The sequence below is a fragment of the Polypterus senegalus genome, chromosome 8, assembly GCF_016835505.1.
Source record: "Polypterus senegalus isolate Bchr_013 chromosome 8, ASM1683550v1, whole genome shotgun sequence".
NCBI classification, from domain to species: Eukaryota; Metazoa; Chordata; class Cladistia; order Polypteriformes; family Polypteridae; genus Polypterus; species Polypterus senegalus.
In genome coordinates, this window is record NC_053161.1 from 73,475,584 (window position 1) to 73,498,952 (window position 23,369).

At 34.3% G+C, this 23,369-nt stretch overlaps 1 protein-coding gene across 1 annotated transcript in view; it reads right to left on the bottom strand.

Annotated features, from left to right (window-relative positions):
* Window positions 1-23,369, bottom strand: part of camk1da (calcium/calmodulin-dependent protein kinase 1Da) — a 414,300-nt gene that overhangs the window by 166,173 nt on the left and 224,758 nt on the right. Inside the window, exon 3 of the mRNA XM_039761286.1 lies at window positions 8,807-8,881. Coding sequence (XP_039617220.1) covers window positions 8,807-8,881 — 75 coding nt within the window. The remainder of the gene's footprint in view (window positions 1-8,806; window positions 8,882-23,369) is intronic.

Sequence of the window (23,369 nt, forward strand, 5' to 3'; positions counted from 1 at the left end):
ATTAATTAAAGGTTGGGTATATGTGTGAATGTATTTGGTTCATTCCTCGCTTATAGCAGAAATTGCCAGGATAGACTCTGGCTCCTCGTGAGCATGAACTGAAATATTTATGTTATAACAGCTATTGTGGTTCAAGTTTCTAAAATGCGTTACTCCACATTACTCTAATTCAATAACATTTAGAACAATGGTAGTCTGTCCAAAAACAAAAAAAGAACAACTTCAAGCAATTCTTGAAGTTGTTATATATGCATTGCATTCTTTTTTCTTATTTTTCTCTGATTTCACTCTTTAATCATTGTCTGAGAACAGTTTCTTTATTGAAAATGAAGTGTAAATACCTTTCATGGAGACTGCGTGAAATGTTACATGTCAACAGTAAGGTGAACTCTGCTGCTTCTTTCCCACAAGTGTTTAATCCTGTCAGATGAGTTTTTCCTTTCTATTTGTGCATTCAGATGGAATTCAATCATCAGTTTGTTAGCAGAGTTAAGTGAAAACCATAGGAAGGTGTGATATTTTACTGTGTGCCATAATTAAAGAAGTAGTTCAGCCAAAAGCAACAATTTTGCATGCACATCTATTGAAAATCTCAGTGATCATAAAAATTTCATCTAGCAACAGAAAATGGACACATGAAACGTCCTGCATAATAAGAGCATTTTTACTTATAGATTGAAACATTACCCTTTTTCTACTTAAACAAGATATCAGAATCACAGCATGTAAATCACATAGGTTTTATCATCAAAGTAATTACCCCGCATTCCCTAAAAGGTAGTCTGGAGTTTCATAGATTAAATATTGTTTTAACTTATTCTATTTTGGAAATATTAAGAACTGGAATCACATATACACACGTCATAAACATATTAGGGAAAACTAACAAAAATGATTGCTTTCAATCAAGAAAAAGAAGTCTTCATGTATAGTAGCTATTAATGTTGTTGCAGATTTTAGACTTCCACAAATAAAAGGACAATAGAGTCCTGTTTCTTCTATCAAGGATGGCAAGGGGTGGAGATATACTGCAGAAGTTGGTCTGGACCAATGTGGGTCAGATGGAAGGCTAAACAGCCATCCAGGGGTTGGCCTGCATTCTGGAGTTAGGAGTGGTTCAGTGGAGCAAGGTTGGACAAGGCAGAGTTCACAACTGAAGGTAAGAATATAAAGGAGCAGTTTGCAAGGCAGGGAGGCTAGTTTTGTTAAGTACAGTGTTTCCTTCCTTCTATTTATTCTTCATTAGTTATTGCCCTGCTCAATCTCAACAATGTCCCTTTCTGTAGGATACTGTTGGTGTCTCTGCATTCATTTGGGTGGCTCATATTTGTTGCCTGAAATTATTTCTTATCATTTAATGGGCTGGAGATTAATGACTAGTATCTGGCCAGTAATTTTGGTTTACACTTTTAAAAAGATTAACAACTTTCTAATTTTGAGTCAGGACTATGTGCTTTTTTCTCTAAGGCAATTACGTTTTTAATACCTTTTTGAACAACATGTCCTGATGATGTGTCTTTGTCAGCAAAGAAATCAAAATGCAAGACCCAGCTGGCAGGGTTTTTCTCTTATCTATTTCTTCAGATTTAATTTAATACTGCATCATGAAAAGAAGACACCTGCTCACTGATTTTGATCACAGCTGTTTATGGGACACTGGACATGTTATGAGGTTATTTGACTGACATTAACCCACTGTTGTAAAAAGTATTTTAAGATCAAAGGTGTGAAAATCACTGGGACCTTTGATGCTGTCATGCTAATCTCTATCTCTCCTACACATTTTAAAGTTTTTTTATCTAAAATATACTGTAGTTTACCAGTATATAACGATGAATTACATTGTGTTTACCACAAATAAAAAAATATAGTATCAGGCCACTGATCCAAAAGCTTCTCCTGCTGCCACTCCTGCTACAAACACAAATGCACTGACAGCAATATGGTTGCTAAACAGATTAAGTTGTGTGTTTTTTTTTTAGCAGAATCTCTCTGTAACTTTATTTAATTGTTTTATCTTAACATTCCCTTTGTGACACTGACTTAAATCATCAGGGTTTTTTTTTGCACATGACACAACACTGACTTATTACTAGAGTATACAAAGACACTATGAATAATTACTTACAGTATTTTATTAAACTGGCAGTTTGGCTTATTTCGCCTAAGCTTTTCAACATGCCACACATGTCTTGGTTTCATTAAAGTAACAGTTTAAAAAATAAAGCTTCAGTTTACAAACCTGCTCTCTTACAAATCATAACTATCTTTTGAATATGGAGCTGCATGTTTAATCATAGATACAGTTTTAAAGTGTTTCATGCCAGATAAAGTTAAGGCAGTCATGCAGTATACCACGGCAATTTCACATTTGATTTCTAGCACATCCTGTGGCTGTCTTACTCAGTGTGGCATCTGGTCGCTCAAGTAGAACTGAATCAGGAGAATCCCATACTTGTGGTCCATCTCATTCACAGTATAAAGTCTAGAAATGTTTCGGAGATGGAAGAAAGCAGTGCGAGAAATGTTACTTATACGGGAGGAATTATTTAATAATAATAATAATTATTATTATTATTTAATAATTGCCATTATTAGTGTATAAATAGATATAAATAATTGCATGTAAATGATTCGCCAAAATCTGTTATATGTAAACGATACTGTTTAAAACATTTTTGTTTTTTCATCAGAAAACCTGGTTTCCACGTCTTACCTGTATTAGTTTAAATGGTACTTTTACCACTCACAACAGGGCGGATGCGCTAACTTATCGTGTCGACTGGGCAACACAGTGAATGCGTTGTCTATCTATATATGTCTACTAGCAACTTGGCGCGCGCTACGCTGCGCGTTGGATGACCACAGTTGAAGGACTCCCTGTTTAAATGCGGCTGCCAGTCGTGAACTGGGTCCTTCATCGAACCACATTTGATTTTTGCATGGGAAACAAAATTTCAAAAGAAAACCCATGATTCACGAAGTGTGGGACGCAGACTAATGAGAATCGTATAAAAGGTTGTAAGGAAGAGGAGGATGATACCATTGAGGACGTCCTGTGCTTGTTGAGGGGGCATGTAGTGGTAGTTCATTCTGAAGAGCAAAGCGATATAGGTCATTTGAGTGGTCTTCATTAACTTCGTCAGTGACATGCAGCACTGTGTCATCGAGTCCATCACCTTCATTGCACATAGTAATGTCTGTGGAGTCACAAAATCCCTTGGCATTCGAGTGGACAGAGTCGAATACTTCTTGGTAAACAACGTTCTGTGTGAAGTATTTATTAGTATTTTGTAGTAATTTCCCTTGACTTTTGGAAGGCAATATTTTTACTTTCACTTTTGGAAAACCTTTTCCTCTGGAGAAGGCGACATAGAGCTGGCCATGTGTGAAGACAGGCTCCGGTAGGAATATACCTACAAGATCTAGTGTTTGACCCTGCGCTTTATTTATTGTAATAGCGTATGCCAATCGGAGTAGGAATTGCCTTCTATGCATGTCAAAAGGCAGGTGAGAGTCATCCACAGTATCGAGACCTATCCTGGGGATGAAGACGTGTTTATCAGAGGTGTCTCATTGGCACGCTTTTGCCTCTTTCTTTGGCGATCAAGGGGTAATGTGTCCTCTCTCTCTGTAGGAGTTTGTCTATTACGGTTGTTTTACAATCGTAAGTTCCTCTCATCGGGTGTCTCATTGGCACGCTTTTGCCTCTTTGTTTCGCGATCACGGTGTAATCTGTCTTCTCTCTCTGTAGGGGTTTCAGTTGCCTTTCGTTGTGCGGCAGAGACGCGTCGTTGAGCTAATCTGTGTGAATGCTCAGTGTCCATTTCTTGCAAGCGACTGTCATGCCTTTGTCTCTTTGCTTCGTAATCACGCTGTAATGTGTCCTCTCTCGCAGCAGCAGGATTAGTTGCATTTTGTTTCGGCATTGTTCCGTAAGGTCTCCTCCGTACAAGTGCACATGGGTAGCTGAAGACGGAAAGGCATAGTGAAACACACAAATTGGTGACCAGGGGAAGCATCCGTCTCAGATGCGGGGCTCGAAATACTCAGGTGCACATGTTATTTATAATTTAATTTTTTTTTTTTTGTTATGAACTTCCTGAAAAGAGTTGATCCCTGTAAATAGTTAATAGTATATCAACAATATAATCTGTTGTAGTACGGGCGTTAATTAGCGTCACAACTCATAACCTGCATACACCACGTGTTTGGCTGTAATGTCAGAAGCACGGTGGACGCTGTAAGGGTAGGTTGTGGTTTCTGTTTCTTTTGTGATTTTTTTATTTCATTTTATTGATTATTTAATAGGCAGAGGGGAGAAGACGTTAATGTGATGCTCTGTCTGTTTCTTTACTTTTGTTTTGAAAAGATTTTCGGGAACAGGAAAAATAAAAGCAAAGTGGAAAGAACGGAGGGAGGTAAGCAGGAATTCTAAAAGGGGACGGACTGGGGCTTTTCTACGGGGCAGCTATACAGCCAAAAGGAACGCAGACCCGGACACCGCCGCACTGGGCTTTTATTATATAGCTGTTTTCCGTAGCCTGCTACAGGAAGATACTCTCTCGACCATTGGCATTGGTTTCGCTCCTTGCTATTTTCGTTATACTGTGACGGTGGTTTCCTAAGTCTTTGTTATACTGAATTCCTTTCTCACCGTTTTCGATTCCTATTCTTACACCTACGGCGGGCTTCGGCTAGTTTGCTATAATTTATAATGTGTATATCAAGGAATTCATAAAACACAGTTTTAATCATGATGATCCAAAAGCTATAGCACTGTATATGTGCTGTTTATAATAAGACAGAGAAGCTTCTCTGTGTATTCACTGGGCAAACAGAGATAATTTTCTTCAAACTCATGAAACTATTTTTGTGCAAAGCTAAAAATCTATTTCAAAATCTCAGCATTTATTCAATAATATTGGCATTAATTTAATCTACCCGAACACTATTGTACATGATTTATTTTCTCTTATGACTCTACAATTATCTACTGTTGCCGTTTTTGACAGGAAGTGATTAAGTATGCTCACCCACAGCCTAATACAGTTTCCAATGTACAGTCCATAGGGCTGCGGAGGCAGCAGACAAGGTGACAGTTATGTGATTTAGTGCCTAGACTAGGAGGTGAATGTTAATTATACTTCGGTGTTATGACTACTGCAGCATCTACTCCTTTAATCCTTTATCTGCGATAAGCATCTCCAATAATACAATCAAAGATTCTAAAATCAAGGAGTGCTTCCTTTGCAGTGGATTGTAGAAAAAACTGCTGTTACTGCTAATGAAGATATATATTCAAGGCTGGGTTATTTTTCATTTCCCTATTCTTTAATTAAACAAACTGAAGTCTACATAGCCAAATGCCTGGCTCTGCTCTACTTATTCAAATCTTTTGATTATTCAGTTTCTCCAGGGAAGGCTGGCTGTACAGACCAATTAGGAAAATACTAAATGTACTTTGCAATGTGTTTTTCTTTTCAATACAAGCCATTCTAAAAGACTAAAAGCCTGATGATCATACAGTAAATGTTTTCTTGATTTGCATAGAGAAATCACTAGAGTAAATGGTAATTTGTATAAGTAAAGCATCCATTAACAGTGCTGGTCCTAAAATTGCTCAAAACATGTAAAATAGATTAATCCATTATCTAATGCTTTTAAAATGTCATTTTAACTGTATATTTAACAAAAGTAACTGACAGTTTAACAGAAAAAACTCTACTTAATATAACATAAAAAACAGACCATTACCTAATCATACATCTAATGATTCCATCATTAATTGTTCATTTTAAAAACCCAGTACAGTGAAATAACTAAGTACTCTTTCTAATGACTAGTTCTAAAAATCTATCATTAAACCCACTTAATCCAGTTCTGGGTAACAAGGATCTCATGTGTATTCCATTAGCTACTTAAACTTGTACATCATTGGAATGAAGGTGGAAATCCCTGTAAAAATACTCCATACAGACAATGACTGAATCAGAAACAGCATCCAGTGTCCTGGAACTGTGAGTCAGTAATGCTAATAAATGCGCCACTATGCCATCCTAATGATAGTCTGATAAAGCCTATTTTGCTGGAAACAAAAGAAATAATATATTTAAATAACGGGAACTATAAATGAGTAAAACAGAAAAAAAGAACACAGTCACACTTCTGGATTCCTTAATGCCCTTCTATTTATTACTGTTAACTTAAGTGTACAACAGCCAGAGAGACAGAGACATTTTGAATGCCGATTAGCACATGCAATAAGAATTTCACTCTGTTCTACAAATGTGACAATAATGACCCTATAAATCTATAAACACTACAAATCTTCAGAACAATTGCCTGTAGGGAATATTTAGTATTTCAGTGCTTATTTTTAAAAGCTCTGATTGGACTATCATGAAATTATCTTTAGCTTGACAAAGTATGCTAATTTTATTGAGAACATGAAAAACTGAACAACAGTGAAGCTGTCCAACATTCAAAAAATAGTTAAAGTATTGTATTTGGGACTCACTGAGGCTAAATGCTGATTTATACTTCCACACTGTTGAAAGCAATTTTTATGTCTGCGTGCATCATGCTGCAGGCACATGCCTGAACAATAAGTGATGGTGTTTGTAGTATGCAAGAAAAGAGATTGATCAATTGAGATGCAAGCAGTTTATGTCCTCCAGGATTATCACTCCTCTTGCTACACCTTTTTCTTCCACAGGAGAATGAATTTGTTACTCACATTTTTCACTTTTTCATACATTCGGCGACATCCAAATCAGAAGAAAAAGAGAATGCACTTCAGGAAATATGCTGGCCAATCAGAGTCATATGGGTCTCCATAGAGTTTGCGTCGGTAAGATGCATACTCACGTTTTTGAGGAGGCGCACATCAGGCTACGCTGTAAGTACGCTGTAGGCTATGCGGGCACTGATGTACCTATGGCATAGGCTCAATACTGAAGTATAAATCAGCCTTAAGTAGGTTGTGTCACTATCTCATACAGCAGCTTCAAGGAACAAGGCTTGAAGCCAATGCCCAACCTCTGTCTCTGTGTATATTCTCCCTATGTCTGTGAAAGTTTTTCCGAAGATACTCCGGCTTTCCTCCTTCATCCCAATTAGGATGTTTTTGGAGTCTAAATTTGCACTTGGAGTAACTAAGGAAATATGTGTAAGTCAGTCTTTGATCAACTGGACCTTGCCATGCATTCAGTGCATTCTTGATGGGCTCTACCCTACCAGAGCCCTGAAATTAAAAAGAAATTTCAGTAAATGGACAGATAGATTTTACCTTTTCTTTACTAAAATATATATAAAAGGGAACATGCAAACATTATTAAAAAAGTGCTGTCACTTCACAAATAAAGATTAAGGAAACTTTTTTTCCGTCTTCCTTGTGGATGATCCTATTTATCTCAGCACACAACAGCACTAACTTCTCTGACCTTTCTTTGTCTTCTTGATGACTGTAACAGCACAACAGACTAGATTCAGCCAATGGTTCATCAAAACCTTGACTCTTCTATTGGCAAGAAAGACTGACAGTTACATTAATCAAAATGAGAATCAGCTATAAGATATTAAAAACAAGGGTGTTTTTAAAACTGATAAATAGCACAGAATGAATGCTGTAACACTAGTCAATTGTGTTCAGAATCTACAAATGCCTTCCCTTAAGCACCACTCTATTTCCATGTTATCCCATTAATCACACATGATCATTGGCTGCCTACCTGGTGTAACTGAACTTAGTTTATAATTTATAAAGGTAAGAATCACTTTGATTTTAGAACCCTAAACGGCACTCTATGCCTACATTAAGTTATCAATAATTTCTACAGTACTTTCAGTATTCTAATAAAAAATCAAAAACTGCAGTGAGGCAGAGCACTACCTGTCATGAAGTAATGGATGTATTATATTATAAATATTTATAAAATGCAAAGGGCAAATACAAAATAAAAACCACCAACTGAGCACATGCAAAATCTATTTGCCTACTCCCAGTGAGAATTACTGAATTGTGATCTGCTCTGTTTTTAGAACTTAAAAGTAAAACTAAATGTGAAATTCATCATTAACCCAATAATGCAAAGCAAAAAATTACACAAAACACTGAAGCATTATTTCTTTAAACTCTGATTGTTTGTTGAAAATAATGAACAATTCTTTCGGATTTTAATTCTGCATTGAACAATCTTAAGGATAATAATTGTGTTATAATTCCTATGTCAGTGGATATCATGTTCAGTCCTGGGGCATCCCTAGCTGTAGCCTTTTTCCATCCAATTTCACAATTGGCGAGTTGCTGGTAGTTTTAATTGACCTAATCTTTAGCTGGCTAGTATTTTGTTTTATCACTTTTAAAGAAGCCTGGCCATTATCTTCATTTATTTTTCAGCTTTCCTATGTGCTAGCCTTTTACCCCAAGGAAGATGGTTACTGATAGCTAGCTTTAATAATAAAAATAGCTTTATGGAAGCAGTTGCAGCTGTAGTTTGACAGTGATATCACTTCTAGGGCTATATTATTTTTCTGATGTAAGTTTTATTTATCAAGGATTTGGACAGAGACTTATTTTATACCAACAATATGTCTGACATTAGGAAACATTTAGTCTCGCTGGTGAACCATATCTATATGAGCCAGAACCCACAGACAAGAAATTGTAACTTATCCATTTATTGGCCAGAACACAATTTTTAATTGTTTAGATTATCAGTATTTCCATGACATGGAAAATATGGTGGGGTTATAACAATTTTGAAAATCAAGCACATAGTTATAAAAAAATATTTAAACTCACAACTGCATAATGAGGTACAGGTGATTTGGACTTTCATATATATCCTCCAGAGCAACAATATTTTCATGCTTGATTCTGGAAAACAAAGAACAATAACAAATAAGAATTACAAGAATGCCATTTTCTTAATACATCTGTAAATCTAAGAAAAGTAAAAAGTATGCAATAATGCATAATGCACAAAAAATTAATGTCTTCTAAAAATCACAAGATACCACAATGTGGCCCACCCATGGACAAAATTTAAGTAGTGGTAATATTTATTACTTTTAAATTAAATAAATGCAAGTCCATTACCCTTATTTTTACCTAATGTATTTTAATGTAAAACTGACTGATTAACATTTACATTAGATAACAAGTAAAACACAATTTGTAATTGAATCAGTTGCCGAGTAACATTGTGACTCCATCAAAACTGCTCTTGCTTTGCGTATCCCAAATAAAGATTTGGCCATTGAGAATACAATGGTTCTAATGTTCATTTTCTTCGTTTTATTCACATTTCATTGCTTTATACTTTTAAAAATGACATCTACTTGTGTTTTTTGTTGTCACATCTTGTCTAGTAAAGCACAATTGGAATGGCTCCAGACACTTTAAAGTATGTTCTTTCTTTTTCTCAGCCAAATATCAGATGTCTTCAGAAAAAGAGCATGCCCAGTATTGTTGAGGAAATTTACTTATTGCTTCTGAGCATCTTAATTCTGAATCAACTGCAGTTTACAGATAATGATCCTTTTTTCACAGTCCACTGACACATTAAGTAAAATTATTAAGAGTGTTTGCACTTCCTATGGGAATCTGCCCTGTCGTTATCAATCATATTGATCAAATGGAGAAAATGTAATAACATTTTTAAGCTGTCTTAACATACAAAATAGAACAATTATGTGTAATATATTTACAGCTGTTTACATTGGAAAATGTAATCAATTACTATTTACAATTTAATAATATTTGCATATGGTGAATTTTAATGGTTAAGTAGCTACATAATTAATATTATGGAAAACATCCATTCAAATTCAAAATATAGTGGTAAGTCAAATTTGTAACTGATGAGTACACTGCACAACATCTCTGTCTTTGCCAACATGCAGCAATTACAATAAGTGCTTGTCTAATTAAAAAGGTTACAAGTAACCACTTCAAGTTGTAGCACAAGAGGTGAGGTCACCCGAGCACTCAACAGTCTTTGATCAAGTGCCAGAAAAGTAAACATGTTTACCAAAGCTGCCAAGAGCCAGTAATCATATCACTTGCTATTATAACAGTTTTCAACATTTCTCTTCAAATTAAAATTATTAAAATCATTACCATGAAGCCATTCAAATTACCACACAGATACACTGTAAGGTTACAAGAAAGATCAAAGCATTAAAAAGACAAAGTTTGACTAGCACGATGCAACAAACACTAATTGAGATTTTCTAATTGAATTTGGTGTAAAATATTCATATATTAAACATAAGGCAATTTGCATTGCATGCCAAGAGAGTCAAGTACAATATAGTAGAAAGTGTGATTGGTTGATTCTTGAAAGACAAATAACATTCATTTCAGATTTAAAAATACTAAAAAAAATTGAAAACAAGCCATATATTTAATTGTAACAGGCAAAAACAGACATACACAGTAGATATAGGTGCTGCTACCACAATTATCAAGCAACAGCACACCAAACTGGATTTTCAAGACATACTGTTCAAGCAGTCATAAAGAAATACAAAACTGTACAAGATGAAGACAGAAAATGTAATGAAAGAGCACTTCCATAAGGGACAGAATAAAATCATGAAGTGCTTGCTATGCATCTGGCACTGAAGTACACACTTTGAACAATGAAGAAGTCTTAAAGGAAATTGTATTGTACAGCATGTTGCAGGTAAGAAACCATTCTTGCAACAAGACAACAAGCAGATGATATTACACTGTATGAATGGCCATAAAACATGGCACAACAACCACTAGATGAAAGTCTTGTGGAGTGATGACTGTAAATGAAAAATTTTCGCTCATAAAAACTGAGTATGTTAGAAGAAGGGTTGGCAAGAAGACCACTGATGCCTGCCTGCAGTCTTCTGGGAAGCATGAGGGATGAACTGTGATGATCTGGGGGGGATAGTTTAGACAATGGTATACAGGATCTGGTCAACATGCATGAAATGATGACTGCTGAGAAATACAAACAGGTTCTGACTCATCATGCTGTATCTTTTGGCAGCATTCATAGCTGTAAAAAAACTTCCAGCATGATAATAACCTAAACACAATTAAGATGATTAGTACTTGGAACAAACATCTGCAGATGGAAGTCTAACAGTATTACATTGCCTACCCGATAGCCCCAACCTCAACATAATTGAAGCTGTGAGTGACCACTACAAAAGAAACATGCATTAAATCAGATGTTGCAAATATTGTTCATTTTTCCTTATACTGAAACAGCCAAAGGATTATTCAGCAGAAATATGTCAAGAAACGCTACTGGGGCTCCTTTACACCAACAGCAATACGCCTGCATAATGCCTTACTGTGAATGGGGCTAACAAGTCAGATGTTTTCTTTCTTTTTAATCATTGGGATGTGTTTTCAGACCACAGTATGTGTACATCTATCTATCTAAAGAGCTTCTGTAAAAAGATACATTTCGACCAGTGACAAAGTTCTACTTATGTACTCATCACGTTACACTGCTGTCACGTTTTGCTTTTCTGTCCTTCAGCATAGACTTACACCGTCACTTCTGAAATCTTCATCACCCATACACAGTTGCGGTCCCCGAGAGTCTCAATTATACTGTAAATATTCATAACGGCTTGCTTAAGCATTCACGTCTATATTCTTTGGCATTCCAATATTAATAGCCAAACCCAGAAAATCTCCAGGAAACTCTGCCTTTATTATCTTTTTTATACTGACAGGCAAGCTTCAATTGTTAGCCTAGTTCATGGGTATTGCCAAGTACAGTGTAAAGTGTTACCTTGCCCTATTACATGTCAGTTAATAAAAAAAAAAATAATCCTGACTCAGTTTTTCCATCAGTATTTGATTTCATACTAAGGTTATATTCTTTTTCACACTGTGTCAGTGTTTCTTCTGATAGTGAAAGGCATTTACACCAATCAACATCTCAGGAAGACACAGAAGGCAGGTAACATGCCACACACCAACACCATGCCAATATAATGGCAGAGGCCTCCCACCTACTGCAACAAAATAGCATGAACCATAAGCATGATACTTTATAGTACTTTCACTGAAGAAAGGCACATGATTTCATTTTAAAAATCTCATGTGAAAATTGGTGGCAAAGTAACATCACGTTTTTCCGTTATTTGTTTAATATGAGAAAAATGACTCATGAAAGATTTTTTGTGTTCTTTCTGTACTGTGCTTTCTTCTATTGTTATTGGTGTAATTAATTGTTGACATCTTCCAGGGCAATATCTGATATTTTCAATACCCTTGCAAGGCAGGTACATAATTAAGTCTTATTAAAATCACAATGTGCTCAACTGGATAAGCTGCTCTTTATTAAGGAAGACTTATGAAGTCACTAGAGGGCAGCAGACAGATGAGAGGCCTTGCAGACTTGTGTGTGCTTTAAGAGTGGCTCAGCAAAAGAAGCCAAAATGCTTGTCAATGGAGGCTTAGACGAGACTTAAAACACCAAGCAATTGTTCATACAATGTCCATAAGGAAGCCTCTGGTTCAAAGCTACTTGAAATGTTATTCTTGGTAGTTATAATTTCACTATTCTTCAAAAATATATTACTGTATTCAAGTTTATTGTCTAAAGAAGAGATGAAATTTGGCAGTTGTTTTTTACGGAAACACCAATACACCACATTATACATCATCTACCACTGGACCATGATCGATTTCATTTGAGTAGTCACTGTGTCATCATCAAATTTTAAGATGAACCTGTTTTCAAATTTATTGGAACATCCATTAGTGTAGAGAATGTATGAAAGAAATGAACAAAAATACTTCTGAGATAGAGGACCACATGTTATAATGACCATGATTTACTTTAATTCCTTAAGTCCTGACTATCAAAGAGTTAATCGGCTACCCTATCAAGTTAAAGTTCAAATTAAAATCTTTATTACTCCTCTCTGCAGGAAGGTGGGACTCGATGGTATTAAAATCTGATGAAAAGTCTACGAGCTGAAGCCTCACATGAGTCTCAATGCTCTCCAAGTGTTCAGAAAACAGATAAAGCAAAATAACAATGCCATCCCCTGTCCCTCTGTTAGCTGGTAGACAAACTGAAATGGATTTAACAAACCCGGAGTTTCTCTTTTAGCTTAATCTTAGTAAGTTTTTCAAAAGACTTCCCTGGTCAGAAGTCATTTAAGGTTTGTGGATCTTATTTCTAGATATTATAATTTAAAGGGTTTTTTGTCTAGGCAAGCAGTAGTTATAATTTAAATAACATAGTATAACTTCGGCCTTATTTGAAAAGCACCTTAGAGTAAAAATAAGGTTTTAAAATGCCAAAAAGTAACACTACTGTTACCTATATTTAAGAATAAAAGCTAGAGCATACTAAAAACCTAAACTTGATCTATGTCACGCAATTCTGATACTCCATGTGTGGCCAACAGATGGCTAACGGTAGGCTAAGCTGGCAGAATGCCCACACCTTTCAAAACAGAATTTTTTGAAATTGCTCGACTGCAAACTGATGAAACACAAATGCATTCTTTAAAACACATTTTGTTAGAAATGTGGTCATTATAACACCCTAATTATTTAATATTTTATTGTATTAAAGACAGAACCCTATATCTATCAATTGCCATTTTTAGCCATCTAAATCATATGAATACTGTATAATGCACACCCAGTAAGACATTGTGTATTTTACTTTTCTGAGCTCAAAAACACTAGGAATACATCTCCAAAACCCACATTTTTCTATTATAAATTTCATAGTTAGTATTTTAAATAACTCATCAAAAATTTCATAAATTGGTTAATTATTAATCCAGTTTTGGATTACAGGAGTAACAGCATATTACTATCGCAGGGAACACAATTAAGAGACCATGTTATGTTACTAAATAAGGTAAATGTTTGTAGTTTAAGGGTATTTGGCATAAAAAAGATGAAAGTGGATAACCCAGTGCATTATTGCCCTTGCACTGTCAAATGTTGTTTCAGGCCCTTTGTTGAAAGGGTATGCAAAAGGAAATGACTTTAAATTAACAACCTATACAGAGCCAAAATTGTAGTCTCTAGCTCTGCTTCTAATAAAAAAGAAGAAAACATCCTAAACCTTGTTATTTAGAAGAAAACAATCCAATTATTTTACACCATCCAAATTAAATATAATATAATAAAAATAATTAATCTTGTTCATTTGTCAGATATAGACAGTTGAGACAGCCCTCTTTCAGCAACAGTGCCTTAATTGATTGTTCCAGATATCTTGCATTCTAAATTTTAATGGTGAGGTTTCCTACTGTATAGCACAGATCACAACATACCCACCAAAACCAAAAAAGGGACACAGTGTGGCTTGCTACAGGGTGAAGCTGACAAAGAAGAGACAAACATAGCCACTGGAAGGGATGTCACAATACCAGCAATTTTGTATTTGTATTCATTTCATGAAAATGTAATACTTTCATCTGATACCATGAAGATAACATGGTTAAAAACAGAAATCCCTTTTACTGGCTTTTTCATTTTAAAATTACTTCATTATTCAAATAGTCAACATTCTGTATTTTTTATGTAATAAAATATAAATAAATATAATAGTAACAGCAAATTTAAAATAGTGGTATATCAGTCAGATCTCATTTAAGTAAACTGGTATTGACGTTCATAAATATTAAAATACAATGCAAGGCTTAAATTTGAAAGATGTCATTTACCAGAGACACAAAATGATTTGGTATGTGAACATACCAAATTTTCTCTTCTACAACATTCTGAACTTTTCAGTGCTGTGATGATAACTGAGAATTTTAATAATTAAAATTGAATAATGAATATTCTTCCAGACTTCCTATATATCTTTTGAAGTACCCTACAGATGTAACAAATAATTTAAAAAGAAGATATACTTTTCACTTCATACATTTGCAATGCAAACAAACCATGTGTAAAACATTAACATTTTGCAAAAGCCTAAAACAGAAAAGGCATGACACTATCTAATTTCCATTTATATTACTGGGTTCTAATAGATTACTTTAAGATGATGGAAAGAAGCAGAAAATAGTGAAACTATATCTGCTTGGTTAGCAATGTAAAGGAAATCCTGATTAAACTCTTCATTATTTGCCTTTCTTTATGCTTCTCTGTGTACTAATTTTTGCCAATTTACTAGTAATTGTGTGGTGCAAAGATCACTCAAAATATGGTACCAATGTAAGGAAAAATGATTTGATATTGTCAATTGCTCCTATGCACGATACTCATTTATTTTAGCCATCCTTAAACTACACAGTGTTTAATTCATGATAATTTCATGGTATACAGACCTATAGAGACCTCTGTATTAACAGTATGGTTTACATCCTTTGAATATTTTCCAATAGTACAGTATGTGCAAGTTAGAAACTTTTTTTTTTTCAGAAAAAAAAACTATGCAATCGTGAAAATGGGACCTTTCAATTAGAATCTCAGATAATTAATGGAAATATGCCATGGGCAAGATAAACTCTTCATCAGTTTGTGCAGAGCATTGCATTATTTGTAATCTAAGACCTAAATTGTAAATTACATCAATAGTTACTGACTCACTAGTAAGTATCACCTGGGAGTGTCCTAATGGGAAAACTAATCTGTGTTTACTTGTCTGATAGTTCTGGATTTACGCTTACTTTTAATCTTCTTATGGCATTACTTGGAGTAACTCCAGAAAGGACAACACAAACTCAAGAAAAATCTTTTTGTGGTACACTACATTGTACGCCCACTGTCTTATCTTATTCATTGTGAACAACCCTTATTCCATCTTCCATAGCTCAGTAGGAAAACAGTATCTTATTTTACCTAAAATTATAAAAGAAAACCTTACCTCAACATCTAACTTATTTTTTGAAAGAAAGGGAATAACCCTAGCTTTTCTAAATAGTTAAATTTTAATATCATGAAATAGAATTTAAAAAAGAATATCCATGAGCAAAGGGAAGCTTGTGGTTCAAACAAACCCAAACCTGCACACAGGGGTTCAAATTTTTCGTTTGTGTTAATCATGTTTTTTTTAAAGGTGCCTAATGCTTTGATTGGGGTCAGCTGTGTTTTCTTTTATTTGTTTATTTTTTTAATCTCTTGTTTTGTATTTCTTGAAAACTAACTTTCTGTGTCTAGATTTGCCTCCTGCCTTGCACCTTATACTGTCAGGTTAGGCTCTGGTAGATTAGGTTCATTTGATCATGAATGAATGGGTAACTTGAAAGCAATACTTCTTAAAAAAATAATAATAAAAATAATAACTGTTTCAGGATGGGAATCATTTTGCAAATCCATAATTTGATGAGGCAGGCAAAATGATTTTAGTGTTTAGTGAGTTGTGATCTGAAGCAATTTTAAATTACTTTTATTAATCTAGTTGTGTGTAACGTGCATTTTTTTTTACTTCTCTTCATGAGCAAAAGTCAATAAATCAATTAATGAATAAATAAATTATATGTACCTGAAAAGTTTAAATAAGCATGTCCCTTTAATAAATATATTTTCAAATGAATTCTCTAAAGCATAAAAATTATTACATATGAATAGATAATTAATTGCGAGTAGTAAAAAGAAAGAAAAAAACATAACTAAACAATTTTACTAATGAATAAAAAATTTTGCTAACTCTAACACAGTGCTTTGAGGGAACATTGCTCGCTGGCATATGTAGACATAACTTGAAAAGAAACCTATCCAGCTTCCTGACCTACTTTTCAATGACTGTATTATGTTTGAACTTTTCTGAATACCCTCATGGCCCGGCAACATCGGCCTGGTGTTCCACAATTGGAAAAATAATAAGCAATGCTACTGCTTAATTAAAAAGATTAAATATTAAATCATAGTTGCTTCAACAAAGACTAATTTAAATCAGGAACTCTGCACAAATTACTTCTTTGGGCAGTTTCAATTCTAGCAATCCATTCAGCACAGATTGCCTGTACGTTCAGTTAACACCAAGAGTTTACTTTTGGAATAACACACATAAATACATTGATGCCAGCTGTGTCACATGCCTGACAGGCACAAATCATCCTGAAAAGCCTTTCCTGTGGAATAAAACAGCATTCTTTTATGCATGGGAAGAAAATGATTTATGGCTACTGAGAGAAAAGGCTAAGAGGCAGTTGCCAAAGGTTTAAACAAACTTATATTTGTTTGTTTATATTGTGGCTGAGGTGCCACTGGCTTAGGTCCACTGCTCCAGAATGAAAGAGATTAAAACAAAATAGTTCTTTGGGGTAACAGAGCCTACCTTAAGGCCAGTTATAGACTTATAATCAGTGACATTTAATAATAACAATAATAATAATAATACGTTTCTCAGTACAAGTACGACTGCTATGATTAAATTACACTCAAGCCCTTGACTTTAGAATTTCAAAAATGTCCAGAACATTTTTTTTCTTACAATTGTGTATTTATGGTTAAAAAGAAAAAAAAAAAGATTGCTGACCTGTTTCCTCAGAATATTTCTGTTTAAGGGTGACACCGCTCACAATTTAGCCACATTGTTTTTGGGCACCTGGGTGATAAAGCAGATGTAATAGAGATGCCTTTCTCCAGTTACATATAGAACTCTGTATTATTGTAGCTTTGTTGGTTAATTTACAAAAAAGTTGGTGAGTGGGGTTTGAAACACAAAACGCACCATGTATGAGACATGTATGGGAACTTCCAAGTTTGTCCTGACCCCGTGGTTTAGAGCCATTGACCAAGCTGTTAAGTGTAGTCATGAAACAAAAATGATTCCAGAAGACATTATGGAATGTTATTGAAATATATTCGTTCCCCAGTAATTACCACTGCACAAGACATGATATCTCACCAGGCAGTATTTCACTCATATATGCAGCTGCACTGTAACCTTTTAGACTGGGTGTTTGTCCATGTGAAATGTTTTAAGCCCAACTATTACAAAGTTTATGGGCTTTTCACCAAGACCTGACAATGAACTTATATATATTTTTACAATGAAGACCTCTGCTTTACTCATTAAAACTATAATTTGACCTAACTCTACAAATATAAAATACACCTTGCTTAGAATGTTTATGAAATGTCTGGTTCTTCTGGAAAAAAACTTGTTTTAAAAAATATGTTTCTTTTAAATTCTGCTAATTACTTTTGTTTCCATTATTATCTTCTTTGTGAATACAGTACATCGTTAATAAATTAAGTAAAGTCAATTCTATTAATGCCATTAGTAAGCATGTTGGCTGGTTTTAATTTAAAATACCTACATTCTGGTGCATTTCTGATTCAGTTGTTTAATAAAGACTAAAGAACTCTTCTACCACATTAAAATTCAAACTTGGAATATTATATATGTCTGTATTAATATCTAAAAATAGGATCAGAGTATACTTAACATAAGAGACTTATAAAAAATTTTGAGAGAGTGAAGCAGAGAGAGAAGAAAACTTTAATAATTCCCAAAAAGAAGTTGCAAAAAGTGCTACAGATTAAAACAACTCAATTTTGATTTTAAATGTTTTTGAAAAATATTAACATTTATTGAGTGACATGATTTTTGCAATACCATTGTCCATAAAGTTAACAATAAAATAGTTCATAGCATCAAACAAATGCGATTTTTTAAGAGAGTTTGTCAAACAACCTAAAAGACAGTCTAAATAAACTTACTTGTGATAATAATGTACAAAATATGCTTCTGTATAAGTAAAGTCTTCTTCTTCATCAAGTTTAAGGAACCATGCTAACAACTAGAGCATGAAGGCAGCATATCATATCACAAATGAAAAATGCATACTCAATTCTGACTTTAGACTTTATTTTATTCCATTTATTGCTGTCTTGCACCTGTGGCTGCCAAGACAGGCTGGCAGACATGATCAAAGCTTTAAATATTGGAGTCAGAATCAGTATTTACTCCCCAGGTAACACACGTGCTGAATAGATAAAATGAAAATTGGCTGACCAAGAGCACTTAATTTCCCCAAGGATGCTGAATGTCAACCTTTACAAGTGTTTATTGTACATTATTTCAGAAGTTCTTCTGTGCTGTATATTGAAAGATTTACAATACAGTATATACAAAATTTGTTCAGTGTTAATTAACACCACTTTTTATTTAATGCTACATACAGTATTAGTGCTATTATACAACTGAAAATAATTAATAGGGTAATCTCACACTTGCTGTTTAAGATCTAATTTTATTTCATTTACAGAAAAGAATATCATTAGAGATGAGGTCTAATAGCCCTATAGCCCTTAGATCAAATCTTAGCCAGGGCAGTCTAAGGACACAGGCACAGATAACATTAAATGCATTGTGTAAGAAAAACACAGTTTAGGGCAAACTCGATTTAACCAAGATAGAAAAAGAAGGTAAAGGCCCAGGTGGGCAACTGCATAAGGGGATAAGGACATCAGAGTCTGTAGTCTGAAAAACAAAAGTGTTACTCTCCTTGTTAGATCCAGTGAGCCCTTTTCTCTCAAGACAATAATAGACACCTTTGTATGAAATCTTTAGTTTCTTGGCAATTTGTCACATAAACGGCCTTCATTCTGTAAAAAAACATTAGACTGAGATATTTCTTGAGAAAACATCTTGGCCATTTTTTAACCCAGAACTGAACTTTGGGAATGCCTGAACCTTGCAACTCAAGTGAACAGAATAACAGGTTTCAGTGGTGCTTAAGCAAAAATAAAAGTTCCTGTAACAACCAAGGGAGTTTATCATTAAAAACTTAAGGAAATGCTTCTTTAAAAAGGGGCTTTGCAGTCCTATGTGAACGACAGATTAAAAATAAGTAATTTCACGCAGTAATAACTATTATAAACACTAGTAATGTATTGGCTATATTTCTAAATCATTTTAATGGTATCTTGATAATAAAAGGTATCAATTTCTATGAATAGACATGAAAATCTATGGGTGAACCCAAACTATGAATGGTGGAGTATTTGGATGTATCCATGTCCTCTTAAAGAGAGCTAAATTTTAATCTTGAAATATTTTAGGTTATTTGAAATGGTTTTGGAGAGGTCTTCTATGTCCAAGTACTTGAGTTAACTGATGAGAGAGCAGATAGTCAAATTCTCCTTCCCTTTCACTTGTTATATCTGAAGGACAACGCAATTAATGTTAATACTTGTAGGATGAATAATTTTAATCAGGCCTCCAAAAATGAAAGTACAGTACACAGCAAACAGTTATAACCCACAGTGAGTTAATACAATATTTTGCATTTTCAGGCAACAAAGTACGAAAAGTATGTAAGAATGTGAATATTCATAAAGAAATGGAGTGATATGAGCATTAAAAAGACAGAATTACCAGAAGCTGTCATACAGTAATTCAGGGTGTTCATAACAAATGTAATGATTCACTTCATAAAGGATAAGTACATAATAAACAAGAAGTTGCTTCATATTATTTGAAATATTAAATGTGTGCTTCAGTTCAAATATCTAAAGTCTAAATATTCCAGATTGTAATAGAAAAAAAGAAATCAAACATGAAATATACTGTATGCATCACTGACCAGGAAATAATCTAAAATGATACCCTACATGCTTATATTTGAAATTGTTCCTTTTTAACCTTCAGGTAGTGACTCTTAGAGGGCTAATAAAGAATCAAACATCAAACATATTCATAATCAGAAATCTCTAAATATTATAAAACAACATTCCATATGCCTATATTACCACTTCCTGTTTTTTAAAGTTTTGTGAAAAATATTAACATTGACTCCTTATGTCCAATTAGGGGAGGATCCCTTGGTGTCAGTTGATGCGACATGTACAACTTCAATTCCTTCTGAACATTTGTGCTGCAGATATCAATAAGTCAGTTTACTCTTTATCATGAGGGTGTAATTTCCTGCAAAAAATATTGTCCAAAATGCTTTTTTCCCTTTGGGTCCAGCGGGTCAAAAGTAGGAGTAGTCCTAAAAAGCTTGACGGCTTGCATAACCAGATATCAAGATGAGTCAAACAATATTTTGTGCGTGGAGGTTTTCTTATACTAGTGAGTCAAGAGGCACTGGACAAAAAAAGGAAATGATTTCAAAATGTGCACAAGTATTTGTTATGAACACACAAAAAAAGAAAAAAAAAAAAGCCTTGAAAACAACAGAGAAAAGTAAATAAAATGTTCCACCATAATATTAAAGTTAGAGTCTATTAAAAGTGAGAGAAAACAGTGCTAGGGACCTAGGTTTGGTATCCTGCAAACTGTCCTCTAAGAATTAGATGAGAAAGAGTATCCTCTTTTTTGTACTGTATATATTAAATTGGACATTTTAGTGATGCTATTGGTACCATAGCATAATCATCAGAATCCATGTCGATTTTCATTATTGTGATGGCAACAGGCAAGCCATAGTAGTAGTAGTAACAGCAGCACTTAAGTTATGCCAAGACTGTTATGAACAGCAGAAGAAAAACAATCCATCCAAAGAGTCCATCCTCTATAGCTCAAATGACACAGATACATAATGATTCCAACCAGATGCAGAATGATGACACCTCACTTTCTATAAATGGCATCCTTTTCCTGTGGCTTTACACAGGTTTGTAGTATCTATGAGGTGGAGCAAGCTATAAATTCTTATAGTCTTAAACTTGCACCTATTTAGTGATAGTATGCATCCATGTGTACAAAGGATTATAAAATGAATTTAATTCACCAAATGAAAAACTCCTACTTGCTGTCCTTAGCATTTTGTTTATAGACTTACTCTCCAATGTTAACACATTGAATACAAATGGGGTCACCCACCTACTGTACAAATGAATCAAATTTCAGAAGCTACTGAACTCAGAAGCCATTTCGCAAGTGCTAGAAAAAGACTAAATCCACAACTTGTGGTGATAACAAAACTGCATAAAAGAAAGTATTTTTATTATTTACAACTGCTAAGCCTGCAGTAGGTTGGCACCCTGCCCGGGATTGGTTCCTGCCTTGTGCCCTGTGTTAGCTAGGATTGGCTCCAGCAGACCCCCGTGACCCTGTGTTCGGATTCAGCGGGTTTGAAAATGGATGGATGGATGGACAACTGCTAAGATCCCTGTGAGAATTTAAAAACTGCCTTCTTGACTTACATGCAATCAATAATTATGCTTAAATTGGCTTCAGAGGAACTACTCTCACAGAAAAGACTTGGATCTTTGAAGGTGAACTTTGAACACAGAAGTGATGTTGAATTATTTATGCACTGGACACACTAGCTCTGCATTTATTTATTTTTGCTAAAGTGTTAACTGCCTTGGAACCAATGTCTTGGATTGTAAGGGTTTATATAAGATATTTTTATCTACATGCAAATATGGCCTTCTGTATACCTAACTATTTAAAAAGTGTGTACATATTCAAGATTGTATGCACAGACATAAAATGCAATAAGGGTGAGGGTGCTCAAATCATGCACTATTTACATTTATTAAGAAATCCACTAACAATTTTATAAAATTATTCAGAGTATACTATTCACAAATTTATTTTATTTATCAACATAAAACAGACTCCACAAATATTCTAAGGAAGTTATAGTAAAATAAATGATATTTAATTCAAGCCACGATTTGTGAGGAAATTTGTCAGGGTGTTATAATGTATGATACTCTCACTGTGTGAAAAGCAAAAAGCCCTTCTAAAAGTCCATTTTAACACTACAATGGACTGCTCACCACATTCATACAGCAAAGTGTTGAGTTGAATATAAAGTGTTCATGCAAACTACAGGGTTAGTTCCAGTTAATTGAAGTGAACTTAATCACCCTACCTGTGAACTTAATCACTTCAATATTGATATTAAATTCTAAATGAAAAAAAAATTCTTACAGTCTTTAACAATACTGGAAAAGTAAGATATTTTCTAAGTATGCACAGTACAGAGAGCGTCATTCATGCATTTGTTGCTGGCAGAATTGTCTATTGTAATTGCAATGAGTTATTACCTGCCTTTAAAATCATTTTATTTGTAGCTTTCACTAAATTCAAAACACTGCTGCAATAATCAGTACTAGAGGTAGAAAATATGACCACATAACTTTTTTTTTTTTTAATTGTACATTGGCTTCAAGTTACCTTTAGGGCTGATTTCAATAACCAAATCCTTCTTCTTATATATAAAGATTGTTAAAGGTCTACTCTGTATCGACCTGCTTGTTAAGAGATGCCCCTTTGGTCTTAGTTTTAAATCCTGGCTAAATTAACACTACTTTAGACTACCATAACCTGATTAAAGAAGCCTATTAGCTGTTCTTATTGCATCTTTTCTTGTTATGTATTTACTCAAATACCAGTGACATTATAAACTGTTATAAACTGACCCTTTTCTACTCTGTTTCAGTTCTTAGTATCCTGCTATGGTACTTGGTG